This window comes from Pseudopodoces humilis, chromosome 11 (assembly GCF_049639895.1).
Source record: "Pseudopodoces humilis isolate 2021_Gansu_Grassland_sample_001 chromosome 11, ASM4963989v1, whole genome shotgun sequence".
Classification (NCBI taxonomy): domain Eukaryota; kingdom Metazoa; phylum Chordata; class Aves; order Passeriformes; family Paridae; genus Pseudopodoces; species Pseudopodoces humilis.
In genome coordinates, this window is record NC_142210.1 from 6,930,601 (window position 1) to 6,945,491 (window position 14,891).

At 40.5% G+C, this 14,891-nt stretch overlaps 1 protein-coding gene across 4 annotated transcripts in view; it reads left to right on the plus strand.

Moving 5' to 3' along the window:
- PXYLP1 (2-phosphoxylose phosphatase 1) overlaps window positions 1-14,891 on the plus strand; it is a 48,750-nt gene that overhangs the window by 5,376 nt on the left and 28,483 nt on the right. For 2 of the 4 annotated variants that reach the window (XM_005527021.3, XM_088061267.1), the window contains exon 2: window positions 9,542-9,673. In XM_005527021.3, coding sequence (XP_005527078.1) covers window positions 9,595-9,673 — 79 coding nt within the window. In that variant the 5' untranslated portion in view covers window positions 9,542-9,594. Of the gene's footprint in view, window positions 1-8,475; window positions 8,596-9,119; window positions 9,159-9,541; window positions 9,674-14,891 lie in introns of those variants that run through there. The other 2 variants (XM_088061268.1, XM_088061269.1) reach the window with 2 other exon arrangements.

Sequence of the window (14,891 nt, forward strand, 5' to 3'; positions counted from 1 at the left end):
ATTTGGAACAGAAGTGCGTATCTGCCCTGTAATTTTGAATCCTTGAGATTTTATGGAAGTGGTTGAATATGGAAATTTTGTGTGACCTAACATATAATGATAGGATGGAACAGATCTCATGCAGGGCTGTAGGCAGAAAAAAAATCTTTTGGGATGAGGGCTGAAATATAGCTTGAACTCAAGGGTAGGATAGAGTAGAAATGTAATGGGTAATGAAATCAGTGTCATCCCTTCCGTCCCTCTTGCACAAACACCATGTAGTTGCACTGCCATTTTTTACATCTATAATTAAGTTAATTTAGTAAAATGGTGTTTTACTACCTGGAAGGCTCTCTGTAGTGGCCAAATCACCAGATGTAAAATGGTGCATTTTAGGGTGGGCTGATGGCTCTGGGGGAATGGGGCACCAGGTTCAAATTCTAGCAGTTTTCAAGAGGCTGAGGGGTGAAGGACCAGGTGAAGATGGGATACAAGACAGGCCAAGTTGGCTGAAGAGATAGAGTCTCCCCAAATCCATTCAGTTTGGATACTGTGAGCAAATGAACCTGTGTGAGCCCCTGAGGACTGTGGGTGTGTAACTTCCACCAGTAGAATATGTATGTGTGAGGGAGGGGATAAACTGACCCAGTGTAAGGTCATTTGGATTTTGCAAAGTCAGATCACATTCTCAGATCCAAATCTAACCTGAGTGGAAGAACTGACAAGCAGTGAAAAATACTGTCCTTAATACTAACATCATGTTGAACATTACATGGGATAAATTTGTCTCAGTGTGGGAAAATAAGCATTTTTCTGTGTTTATGAGCTTTGTTCACTGATGTGTTTATTCAACTTGTCTTCCCTGGCTGATGACAGCTAGCTTTGGGTGTATCCCTGCAATGTTTACTTTCAAAGTTAGTGCCAGAAGAAGGTATTTGCCTCAGGACACAACCCCTGACACTGGGGCAGAGGGAGGCAGATTCCTGCTCAGAGGAAACACATGGACATGGGAGTGTTATATCAGGAGATGGAGTTGTTCAAACAATTCAAACTGTAAAAATTAAAACCTTAACTTAAAAACAAACCCCAAAAATCATGTAGCAATTCGAGCATGTTAACTGCTTTGCCTTTGTGTGCTTTTTGGAGCTGTGATATTATCTGATCAGCCACTGGCTGTGATCTGGGGGTGATTAGGATCTATGCTTATAGTTATGAGCATATGGTATATGATTTTAAAGTTGTAAGTTTAAAATAATTACATTCTGGTTCTGTTTTTAAGAATTATTTAATTATCTCTATGTTCTAGAATGGTTTTGCTGCCAGTTAGTATTCAGTTCTGGCCTGGAGCCATCAAAATCATAAGGTTTCCTTCAAGTTTCATAATACTGTTAAAAAAGAGTTGCTCAGTTTCCTTTAAGGAAGTAAAATAGCTTCCTTTGGTTTTGTTTTTACTTTCTCTGCAGTTCAGAGACTTATTATTGCATAGGAAAAGGAGTAGGAATACAGGGGCATTCCTGAAGTGAATAACAGAGAATTGGGCTTGATTTGTGACAGATTTTCCTGGATATTAAAATTTGGTTCAAGCAGAGCCTCCAAAGTGATGTGCTGGACTGGTGGGTTGGTATTGACTTAAAGTTTTTGAAGACTTCTACATAGTAGTGAAGGCATTGATCTTATTTCCTGCCAAAAAGAGGTAATCAAAACCAGATCAAAACACTTACTGAAAAGTTTGTCTGAACTGAAGAATCTCTTGGTTTATGTGGACCAAAAGAGACTGAAGTTAAGGACACTGACTCCTGGAAATATTTCATGACCTCATACATTTGCTGTTCAAATGAGTAAACCTTGCGAGACCTATAAAGTCATAGTTGGAAAACTAAAGGCCAAAGCATGGAGACTTTCAACAATTCATAAAAGGAATATGAAAATAAGAGGTTTTAAGCTAGCAAAGGAACTGCAGTGGTCTCTTCAATACTTAAGATTTGGGTATGCCATGAAGTCTGACTCTTTAAAAAGGGGAATGGCTTATTTGAACTCTGTTGAAAGCTTTGTAATTTGACAGATTTTATTAGAGGTTGGATTTTATTGGTAGACTGTGACACAGCAGTGAAGCTTCTCTGTGGTTTGAGGGAAGCAGCCCATGCTGTGTCATGTTCTGTCCAGAATGCAGCTTCAGATTCAAGCCCACATCCATCTTCAGGGACTGTGCTGCCCTCTGAGCCCTTAGAGCAGCGTTCATCGTGCCGAGCAGACGTCTCTGCTGAAGGAGTTCAGAGGTTCCTGTGGGTGCCATGTGGAGAGGTTCCTGTGTGTTTTCCATGCTGTGGAGCAGAACTCAGGCGTGGAGGTTCCTGCCTGGGCTCTGAGCCGCCAGAGTGATGTGGTACATAGCATCAGTGACTAAAAGTATGAATCAAAAGGGAGAGAATGTGTGAGCTGGCAAGCGTGAATTTTGCTGCTGACCACTGTTTTGTCCTCTGGTCTAAACAGATGTCTAAATCTGTGAGAAAGTCGAACAGAAAGGGGTCTGCAGACAGCTTGAAGTAAACATTCCATAATTGTTTCTATGTGCAGTCCTGCTTTTTCTCTTTGTTTACTGTCAGAGCTAATTTAGACTTTTGTTAGGTTCCTCCAGGCAGGGCTATGTCATTCCTGTGTCCTGGCTGATGGGAACACTGGATATTCTGTGTAAATAGATCAGTGAAGCTGGTAGGTGCAAAAATGCCTTTGCTGTCAGGGTGCTGCCAGAGCCTGGGCATAAGCAAGCTGTCTCCAAGCTGAGTCTCTAAAGGCAGAGTGTTCTGGAAGAAAAGGAAACTAAATTTATAGTGGTTTTATTTATTTATTTTTAATGAAAGGATGTGCAGGACATGGAAATAGTATTTGAATTGCAACTGTTAAGAACTTTTCTCACATATACTGATAATTTTAGGAATAGCAGAGAGCATGGAGAAGGAAAAGAATGTTCTAGGGCAATGACTTCATCCCCAAGAATCAAATATTTATAGTACCTTATATTTTGAAACTATGGTTTTCTTCATCTCTAAATTAGTTAATGTATTTACTTACATTTTCTTATTAATAGTTCTAGGAACCATGGATTATGTAGAAACTGCAGTACTGATCCCGTTTAGTGCCTTCATGTCAGAAGTTTTTGTGGCTGGTCTTAAAAAACACCCCTGTTTTGGTATTCAAGTGCTTATAAGGGTATTTACAGCTCACAATTATGGTTTTTCTTCTAAAGGTACTTGTTTGAGTTTTCAGAAGCATTTGGTTTTAGAAGTGTTTCCTTGCAAGGTGATTAGTGGTCAGAGTATTGGGAGGTAAGCTGACACACCTAAATGATTTGCTGTGCAAGGGTGAAAAAACCAATTAAAATCCAACACTTAATGATCTTTTCATGCTTTTTTAACAGTTCCCATGCTGCTTATTTATTTATTTTCGTTTTACTTAGTTACATTTGTTCAAGATAACGTGGGCATCATCATTTCATCAGAAAATTGATGTAAGTGTAAGGAAACTCCAGAAACTGAGAGATTTCTGGCTGCAGAATAAATCAACTTCCAATGCTGTGAAACTCATAAAGAATAGTTGTAGTGTTCTAATGTTACACTGCATTAACTATAATATAAATGCATAAAACTTGAACATAGGTGTCTCTGCATCACTCTTATTGCCCAGTTTCAGAAGATTCATAGGCTGGTAGGTTCTAAGTTCAATAAAACAAATACATTCTAAAGGACTTAGACTGGTAAAATCAAATGCAAACCTAAACTATGCAAACACTTGTTCTGCTCACATCTCTTAGCATCTGGTATCTGAAAGAAAGCAGCTCCTAGTGGTGACTGAGTAGGACAGAACTGAAAAGAAGGAAGCAGCCCTCTGAAGGCTGTAAGCTGAAGGTGGCTTTTCCAGCATTTCCAGTGTAAAACTTTACAAGAGTCTTGCTCAAACTTGAAAGTTGCTGAGGAGAAGGAGGTGTTTAAAATGTTCGTCAGTTCGTTTGCTTGTGCATCTTGAAGTTTAAAAGCTCAGATTTTGGAGTCAAAGGAACCTTGTATTTTGAGAGCAGTGGATTTTCTTTGAGGTGTGTCAATATTCAGCCTGGCTGATGGTCCCTTCATCACTTCAATGTGCTCAGCACTCGTCAGTGTCCAGGCTTATTAAATTTGGGGGTAAATCTGCTGTACAGAGGCTCAGAATTATTCAGGGAAGATCTCTTTGATCCCTTGGTTTGTATGAAGTGGGAGCTTGTGCTGCTCTCTTGAAAGGCCCCGTACTGCTGGGCCATTGCAATGGCTTTTGCACTTTGCAGGACCGACTGTACCAGTATGAGGATTTTAGAACTGGCTAGGTAAGGAAGAAACTTGCAAACAGAAGACAAGAAAAAATTGGATGTGGACATTTAAATGTGCTAAAATATATTAAACTTCAACATCTTAGTTGTTTTTCTTTCAAAATCAGATATTTTTTTCGAAAAATGTTAAGTAATTAAAAGTTATAATATAAGTAACTGTTAGTTTTTACATATTAGCATGTAGCCATGCTCTATTGGCTTCTTGCTGTTTCCATGCCTTGCTTGTGGAGTGGTACATGTTGCCTTTTTTATCATGGCTTTCTTTATCTTTACTTAGATGTTGGGGTTTTTTTTGTATGGGAGTTTTTTGTTTGTTTTTGTTTCATGAGGCTGCTGACCTGTTTGTACTTTCAGTTGAATTTTGTGTGTCCTGTGGTTACTGATGGTTACTGACTTCCAGCTAACTCTTGGGGTGGGTGGGCTAACACAGATAACACTACTGAGCAGGTTTTATTTAATATTTTCAATGATGAGCTGATTTTACTCTTTTTATAAATGCATTTATGTGCACCAAGTGTTGTGACCTATTTTTCTTAAATGCTATTAAAAAAAAAAGTATGTTTCTTGTTTTTTTCCAATGGGAAAATGGAGAATTGTGCTGAGCAGTATCACAGATTCTATGTTACTTTGTGATGCTGTGCAAAGTGCACCCTCAGTGTTGCAGGGATCATATGTCCAAATTAAATTGCTGCTGCTCCAGTGGCTGCAGGGTTTTTGTGAGGGTTTCCTCACCGTGACAATTACAAGCATCAGTAACTAAGCAGGTCATGCTGACCGGGGAATTGGTTCTGCTGCGTGTTCCCATTTCCACTCTGTTCTGGTTCTCGCCATGGATCTTTATAGCACTGGTTGATTTGGTCATGACCAGAAAATCCCAGCCACTATTTTGCATTCTTGCAGGAAAAAAAATGCAAATTGCTTGAAGTGCCAGAGAAAATGTTTGACTCGTGCCATTTGCTGACACAACTGTTTTCTGCAGTTGCTAATTCAAGAGTATGAACTCACTGTCTGAAGATGTCTGGGGGCTGGACTTAGGAGTAGATGAAAAATGTGCCTGGTAGGCTGCTGCCCAGTGGCTGGGGAGTGATTGGTGAAGCGCCATGAGTTAAAGTGAAAGTCAAGGCAGAACTTTTCATTATAATTGCATCAGGAGCTGTCACCTTCATTTCAGATGCCTTGAAAACAGGCTTTGTCACAAAATAAGCCTACAGATGCAGATGAAAAGGAAAAGATATATCAAAAAGAAATGATAGTTAAAATCTCTTGTGCAGTGTAGAGATATCAGACTAATGAGTGGTTCCCTGTGTTATTCTATGATCTTTTCTAAAACTATCTCTGAATGTAACTCCAAATCAGCCTTATGTTGTCTTTGGGCTTTTTGTTCCCCTTCCTACGCTCTATAAGCTTGCTCCAAAATACACTTTTCTCTGCCTTTGGCACACAGTTATGTACAGACTGAGCACTACCTTCCTTTTGGGGCAAAGTCTTCATTTGTCTTTGCTGTTTTTTTCATTGTGACCACTTTCACTCACTTGTGTTTCAGTAGACAATGTCATTTTGATGCAGCACATCAGATAAATACAATAATTTTATTGAGGCAGACTTTGAGGAGTACTATTGATTATTTATGGAGACATGCTGTTTGAATCAAGTAAATTCATTTAAGCTGTCATGGTGAGTCAGTGTAATTCTGTGCTTATGCTTCATGCTGAAGAGTAGGTTTGTATTATAGATGGATGCTGGTGATTTAGAGGATGTAACAGCATCAGTCAATTGGCACAGGAGTTTGGCACTGCTGGTTTAGTGCTACATCTCATCTCACAAGCGCTTTGAAAGCATTGATGTAAAGTTATTTTCAGGACCTGACTTAAACAAAAGAAGTTTAACCAGTCAAGTAATGGCTTGTCTCTGGTTTGCTGAGGAGCTGGTGCTGCAGAGGGAGGTTCTGTGTGATGCCCTGGCTGGCAGTGCCCCTCCAATGAACAGAATGTAGGTTAGTGCTGCCAGCTGCTCTGCTCCAGCTTCGTGCCTCGTCTGGGCCCCGGGCAGGCTGCCTCTCACAGCATTTCTGGGTAGGTACTAATTGTTCCTGACTCCCTGGCCTGGCCTTCAACCATAAGGCTGTTTTTACCTTTGTGTGAGCATGCAATAACACCTTATGCCAGCACTTGTGTGAGATTAGGGAAGTACCGAGGGTGCTCTAAATGCTGTGAGTCATTCTGGCATGTTTTGACAATTTGAGATTTTGGATGGTGTTTAAAAGGAAAAGGTACATTCTGTGGATAGGTATATAGGTAGGTATGCTGCAAAAGGTGACTGAAAAGTAGCCTTTTACTTACCTGCATTTCAATGTAGCATGCTTTATTAATGACTATGCTTATGAATTTCTAAACTCTTTAAGTGTGTCACATGTAAAATTTGTGTGACTGAAATGTTTGGAGTTGTATAGGTGATCTTTATCAAGTACTGCGTTTATAGAAGCAGAATTGTGGAATTGTTTAGGTTGGAAAAGGTCAAGTCCAACTGTTCCCCCAGCACTGCCAAACCCACCACCGAGCCCTGTCCCTGAGCACCACATCCACAGGTCTGTTAAATCTCTCCATGGATGGTGCCTTCACCACTGCCCTGGACAGCCTGTTCCAATGCTTGACAGCCCTTTCTGTGAAGAAGTTTTTCCTAATATCCAATCTAAACCTCCCTGTCTCAGGAATGAGCATCAGTCACTGCATTTTGGACACATGTCAGGTGCTGCTGCTCCTGGCACTGAGTTCCACCTCGGTGTGATGCTTACTCCCCTTTAAAAGCAGAAAGTACTTCCTTGGCCCCATCCCTGCAGCCCAGTGAGGTGCTGCTGGCAGCTGTTGCTGGAATTGCCCTTTGGGAGCTCATGTTATGGAGATGTTGGCCAGGACCTGCACTCTGTCTTGGGTAAACAAATAAAGATCAGCAGTGCCTAAATGTCAGGTTAGCAGTGGATGCTCTGCAGTGCTCGTGCTCTGTGATAGTCTGTCCTGAACACCTCAAATGTGTTTTGCTCTGTGGTTTGTTGTTTTGTTTCATCTGCATGTAAGAGTAGTTTTGTGGGAAGGTAAGGTTGGTTTGCTTTTATTTCTCCCCCATCCAGGCTTTGTTTTATCTTTTTTAGCTTACCAATACTCCCTGCAGTGTGTGCTCACAATTCTTACTGTACTGCTTTCACTTACCATGGGCTGGCCCTGGGAGTACCTTGTGTGCCAGCCTGGAGGAGCAGAGGCTTCAGGACTCAGTCTCACATACCTTCACCTGATTCCCTGCAGCTTCTTCGCAAGGAGGAGCTGATGGCAAATTGTGTTGACAGGCTTTTAATTAACAGTTTCTCAGCAGGAGCTGTTTCTATTCCTCATAAGTCACAACAGAACAACTTTTAATTTGTTAGCAAGCCAAAATGTATTCAAAAGAAAAATCTTTCCACTTTGTAATTTCTTGAATGATGCCTTTCACACTCAATGTTTTAAAGCTTCTGATCTGCAATTAAAGCTTTAAGCTCATTAAGCTTACTCATGAAAACATTTTGCTAATATGAAGTGTGTAAGATCTCCTATTTTTCAGTCTTTAAATTTTTTCTTTTTTGTGGCAGCTTTATTTTATGCAACAAAAGTATTTGCACTGTGTAGACTGTGCACAAGGCCTCTTGTTCCTGAGAGCTTTTTAACAGATTTTACCTTCTCCTCCCTGCTAAGTCTATTTTTTGCTTTTTCCTGTGGTTCCTTCTGTTGTCCCATCTGTTTGGTTGAACTGCTTTATTCTCTCCTGGTGTTTGGCATACACTAATCCTTTTACCTTCCATCCTTCACAGCTTTGTTGAGTTGCAGTGGTGTAGTTCAGTTTTGCTTCTGCCTGCCTTTCACTAGGATGTTCCAGGATGAGCTATGATTTTTTTGAAATTGAGAACTGTTAAAAATTATTCCTTCCAACTTTTACTCTCCCTCTCTTTTTACTTTATTTTTATTACTGCTTGCACATGCCATTTCTGGCATTTGGGAAAAATTCTGTAATTACTCTGGTTTTTTACTTCTCAAAATCTCCAGATCTTTCAATTTTTCCACAGTTTCTGAAAGCTGTAAAGGTAGCTGTCCAAGTAAAATGAGATGGAAAGACCTCAGTCCTGCAAAATATATGTGTATAATGGATTTCACTTGCTGCAATCACACAACTCTTTTCAAGACCAACCCCAGTGGATAAAATAATTTCAATGATTCCTGAGACCTTTTCAAATACTAGTAAGAAAATTAATTGGGGGGGGGCAGTGTAGAAAAAATCAGAATTTTGTGGTTGTGGTTTTATCAGCACTCAGAGATTAAAATCTTGCTAAGATGGTTAGTTTTTGGGAGTCCAGGAGAGCTTTGGTAAGCAAATATGTATTAATTACATGTGTATATAAAACTTGTCATTCTCAAAAGCAGGAAAAACAAAGAGAGGCCTCTTTATGTGAGGAAATAAGTTCTGGGGCAAAAAGGAATGGTAAGGGGGGAAAAAAGTTACTTTCTGTCAACAGGTTTGAATGTTCTGTCATAAACAAAACTCAGTTCAAAGGATCTGGGAATCTCAGAAGATTTCTTTTAAGACTAACCAATTTCCTGCAGCACACTGCCAGTGCTAGGAGGAGGCATCTCTTGCACATAAGAGCAGCTGGTTGTTTGAAAGAAAAAAAGGCATGTAGGGGGAGAGAGCAACCCTCTCTTTCCTTATATAGAGCAGTTTTCAACAGGAGAATGTACATCTGTGCAAACAGGGCATTTCAGCAAATTCTCTACTCTTAGGAATGTAATTTTTGCAAGAAAAAGTATGTTCAGATGTTTTCAGGAGAGAGCTTGGGTTTTTTGTATTTTTATTTTTGCAATGAGTAATGACTGCTGTGGCTTTATTATTTTTTTGTTTACTGTGTAACGGTATTGACAGCTTTTCTTACTCTTTATTATCTTAAGAATTGTGAATGTGAGTATTAACCCTGTGTTAGCAGGAGCAAGCTTAATTTCATGGAAAATGGAAATATTTTTTATTTACCTGAAAGTTTTATTGTGGAAATAATGAATCCTATTGTTCGGCTGAAGGCAACTTCTCTGTTTTGTTGTTACCAATTTGAATTGCCTTGTGTGCTTGCCTTTAAAGAATAACTGGTGCTTCCATATTTGAAATATATATTTGCCATTGTTTTGTTGTTTGCAGGAATCACAGATATCTGAAGATGAAACCATGAAGAGCAAGCAGAGTGAATAATAATGCTTTTCCGAAACCGTTTTCTGTTCTTGCTGGCCTTGGCAGCCTTATTAGCCTTTTTGAGCCTGAGTCTGCAATTCTGTAAGTGTCCTCATGTTTTGTTTTCCACATATAGTGGTCTATAGGTGTGTTTAAAACCAGCCATGATTACATGTTGTTTAAGCATTCTTTCCTTTTTGAAACACTTGGGGCTTGTTTTGGGGTGTTTTGTTTGTTTATAAGGATTTTTGTTTGTTTGTTTTCCAAAAAAGTAAGAAACAAAGTTTTGTGTGCAGTGTAGGAATCTGTACAATCTAGAGAATTCAGATCAGGCTATTTTATATTAAAAAAAAAAAAAAATCTGCATTTTGAAGAGCACTTAAGTAATTGAATGTGATTGAATAGTTCCATGAAAGTATTTCAGCCACATTGGAGTGAAAACTGCTGCAATTCCTATTTTACATTGCATCAGACTGGATGGGATTGAGGAAAACTGCTGTGAGAGGTTTGAGTGCTGGAACTTCTCCTGATTTGTACCCTCGCATCAGGCAACTTTCACACGGTTGGATTGGTTCATCAGAAGTGGTTGGTTTGTTTAAGAACACAAATTGTGTTGTGCTGCAGATGAATTTATCATGGGTTGGTGCAGAGAGCCCTCACATCCTGGTGATGGAGCAGGAGGTGGTGCTGAAGGCAGGGCAGCGCAGGTGGCAGATGGGCGCTGTGCTCTGTGGCTGATTGCCACCTGCTTCAGGAGAGGGAACATTTCCTAGGTAAAGCCATGTTTTGTGATAATGTGGTCTGTACTAATGCACAGCAGTGTGGTGAGTTGCTGTTAGAAAGCAAGTACAAGTACACATCCACAGCATAGGATAACATTCTTTGTTGTTGTTGTTGTCATCTTTCATTGTGTTTTAATGGGCACAGTCCTTCTGGGCTCTGCTTTTTTCTGCATAGTGTAAAAAACCCCAAAACCCAAAAGATCATGTTAGAATTAGAATGTGTCTTTTGCACATGACAGACAACTTAAAAAAAGGGGAGGGAGAGAAGATGAAAGAAACAATGTGGTTTTTACTATTATTTTTGTGTGCTTAAACTCATCTGCATGTAATAAAGGGACCTGTGACTGAATTGCTTTTTCAGCCTTCTCCTCTGGCACAAGCCAGGGGGTCTGATTGCAGCTTATTTTGCCCTTTAGGCTCATTATGGCTCTGCCCTTGATGTTGTAGGGTTGGTTATGAATTGTGCATAGGGTGAAGGTCCTAGAGGAGCTGCAGCTGAAACATGAAACTGAATTGTTAACTAAAAATGAGTTTTATTTAGAGATGAGGAGGTAGGCATTTAGGAGAGTGAATCACATTTCATCTAAAGATAAAATTATTTTCTACTTAATTAGAGCATAACATTTCTGCTAGAGATAAGGATGTTGGAGAGGTGCTTTAAAAAGTATGTAAGCTGCAGCAGGCAGCCCTGTGAAGTTCAGTGCCAACACCAACACTGATACAGAAACCTTTACATAATGAGAACTGCAGTACAGTCCACTGAGAACCAAGGCATTCAGGTAGCCTGATACTTTTAACTTCTACCAGCTTCAGGATGTGGAGCAATTAGTCCAAACTTGGAGCAAAGACCATCTCCACAGCAGAACCAAAACTCTCATGGGTACCTTGTGCTTCTAGGTGAGCTGTGCCAGCTGGGCATCCTGCAGCTCAGCAGCTTCAGGTGAGTTACCAGTGCTACCACTTGGTGCTTCCTTCATCAGGAACTTTGTCACATCCTCATCAGTGCCTGTTTCTGTCAGGAAACACTGCTTTTTCACATCCTCAGAATGTTTAACTTTGGGATTGGTGAGTCAGGCTGGTCTCAGCATTCTTCAACACCAAAATTGGTATAAACCCCTCTTTCTCCAACCAGCACTTAGAACTTATTTGCAAATATGGTAAAATTTGAGCAGAACATCCTGCTACAGGCCCCTCATGACCAGACAGATACTGAGGTCTGGAGCAGTTCCCCAGTGGAGCTGGAGCACAAGTCTGATGAGGAGTGGCTGAAGGAGCTGGGAGTGTTTAGCCTGGAGAAAAGGGGGCTCAGGGGGATTTTATCACTCTCTGCAACTAGCCAGAAGGAGGTTGTACAAGGTTGGGATCAGTCTCTTCTCCCAGGTAACAAATGATAGGACAACAGGAAATAGTCTCAAGTTGTGCCAGGGGAGGTTTATTTATATTGGATATTAGGAAAAATGCCTTCACCAAAAGGGTGGTTTGGCATTGAAACAGGCTGCTGAGGGCAGTGGTGGAGCCACCATCCCTGGAGGGATTTCAGAGACATGTAGAAGTGGCACTTGGGGTCATGGTTTAGTGGTGAACACGGTGGTGCTGGGGTAATGGTTGGTGTTGATCTTAGAGGTCTTTTCCAACCTAAATGGTTCTCTGATAATATGATTTATATTCATGGAATGAAAATCAGCGTTTATACATTTAGACTCAGGAAAATGCCCAAGTCACTGATTTATTTTGTTTTGTTAGAAGGGAGGTACCTCCTGAAGCATTTGGAGTGGAAATGAATGTTTTATGCTGTTGTGAGATTGTGAATCTCTGTTAGCAAGCAGTGCACAGCTTTGTGGAGGAGGGCTGGTAGTTTAAAAATACTCTACTGCTTTTCTAAGCATAGAATGTTGAAAATGTCTGTTACTTTCTGTGATAACTTTGTTTATAAAAGAAAAACAGTAACACTAAATGTAGAATTATACAAGTGGTACATATCTTCCTTTTTCAAACTTCTGCTTTAGAGCAGAGCATACTCCTGTAAATGCTTGATATTTTATCCCTCTTATCCACATGTGGAACTGTGGCATTTGAAGCCAGACTTGTGAGTTGTAGCTGACTCGGAAGCAAAGGGAGTAGTAAAGGCCAAGCTCAGCTGATTTTCTGTAGGTTCTGACTCGGTATTACAAACAGCCCATACTGGGACGGCTGACAAGGTCAGAGTCTGGCTCATGCTTCAGCTGTGAGGGTTCAGGAACTGCTTGCAGCAGCTTGCCACCGAGTCAAACAGAAAAGGATGCTGGTTTACTTTAATATGATGGGCAGGACCTGGAACTGCTTTATGAGAAGTGATTTTTGCAGCCACAATGAAGTGGAGGTGATGAATGTCGTGTCAGCAGCCCTAGCAAGTCTGTCCTTGCTTGTAATACAAGCTCCTGAGGCAATTGTTTCAGAGCTAATAGTTGTCACAGCTTGAGTTTAGATACAAGGAGAAAAACTCTTGGGAAAACAACCAGTGTAGGACCTCAGAATCTTCAGTGCTGGTAGGCTGGAGATGGACCCAGGATTGATAGAAAACTCTGTCCCCTGTTATGATGTTTGGTTGTCCTTGGTCCTTTTGTCTTCTCTTGTGGTTTCTGAGTTCTGTAGTCTGCTTTCCTATGTTGTTTTCACCACAAGGCGGATGGTTTATGTGTATACTACAGTTCAGCTCACAGGGTAAATAATGGAGAAAGTTTCCCCCAAAGTCTCTCTCAACAGCTCTGAGAGTAGAAGTGTTCTCTCCCACCAGCAGATTCAGTGGATGGACGTGGACCAGTTGGCAAGGATCCAGGTCAGAAGCTGCCCTGAGAGCTCTGTCCCAGGGGTATGGCAGGCAGCTCTTGGAGCAGTCGGTTCACATTTGTCACATGTTGTGTGCTGGCTTGGCTGGCTGCATCAAATGCCAGCTGCAGCTTCTTCATCTCCTTATCCTGGGGAGAAGGAGACACATAAGCAGATTTCTGCACAGCTGGAGACTTTTAAAAAACTGTAATAGTGATTCTTCAAGGTGATGTGTTGCTGTGGATCCTGTAAGACATTCTCTGTCCTGCCAGGATCCTCTGTCCTGTACATTTTGGGCAATGGGGCACTTGGCTACTTCTGCTCTTTATGTCCTTGAACAGGAGCAAAAGGCACAGGGTCTGTGTATGATCTTTGTCTGCCCATGGGGCTGGCTGCTTTCCTGGGAATTTCACATGGAGCAGTAGGGTAAGAGAACTTTCTTCAGGAAGTCCTACTGTTTTCAGGCTCTGTGTATATATTGAAATAAATAATGCCCCAAGTGTTTTTTTTGTTTGTTTGTTTTTTTGTTTTTTTTTCTTTATCTTTTTTTTTTTTTTTTCTTTTCTGAACATACCTGGTGGATGATGGGAGAAATGCATTTGGAAATTTACTAGAATATTCTAATACCTGTTCATAATTTTGTCAGGTTTGGTTACCATTTCTAGTAGGCACATGGAAGACTTTTAACAAGGAGTTTATATTTGCTGAAAACATACAAGCCTTAACAGTTCTAGGCATCTTTAATATAATTGTGTAGCCTGGACTTTGAAGCAAAAGACTGGGGCCAGATGTGTCCTCAGGTTCAGTTTGGCTGTTAATGCACTGTACAGAGTTAAACCTGGAGCAATCAGCAATAAATGGAACCTCTCTTGAATGGCAAATGCCACTGGATTTTGTACATGTTTGAATTTTTAAATAGTGTAGGAAAATGACAGTGTTAAAAGTTAACAAAAAAAAATGTTCCACTGCTGGCTAGAAGAATACTCTAATGTCTCTAATGAGTAATTATATCAATGGAACGTTTTTCTTTGGGAAACCCATTGGATAGGGAAACTGGTAGACTTCCAAACCAAATAAGACTGGCAGATTAAAGTTTTATTAGGAATTGTCATTGTTTCCCTCATGTTTTATGTTTGGGGCCAGATCTACAGAACAGAGTGGAGAAGTATTTTTCTTATAGTGTTTATCATTCCACATGTGTTTTTATTTTTCTCCTTTTTGTTTATATAAATGGTCATGGTTGTAAAACAATTTAAAACTTCAGCGTTAGAGACAAAAGGAGAGCTGGTTTTGATAGACTTGTCAGTTAAGGCTGTTCTAAAATGTAATTATGTTTTTTGTATCTAAGGTTTTCAGTGCTTTGCTTTGTCAGAAAAAACTGCAGACTGGAAAAATGACCTGTCCTAGACTGTGGGCTGTATTTTTGCCTCTGTAAATATTATCTGTTATGCTGTTGACTAAAAATGGGCAGTTTCCTTCTGTACAAACCCAGAGAATATATGGAGGGATACTTATTTTTTTTTTTTTTGCCAGCAGAAGATGTTGCAGCGGCTGAGGCCTTCCTTCCTGCTCTGTGCTGTGTACCATGCCTAGAGCAGTGCAAAGGGAAGGTAAATGCAGTGGTTGGGGGTGATTCCTGCAGCTCAGGGACAGAGGATGGCAGTGCACCTACATCCAAAGGATGTGTCAGAATCCAGCTGTGGTCCTGCAGCCTCAAAGTAAGGAGATAAGAC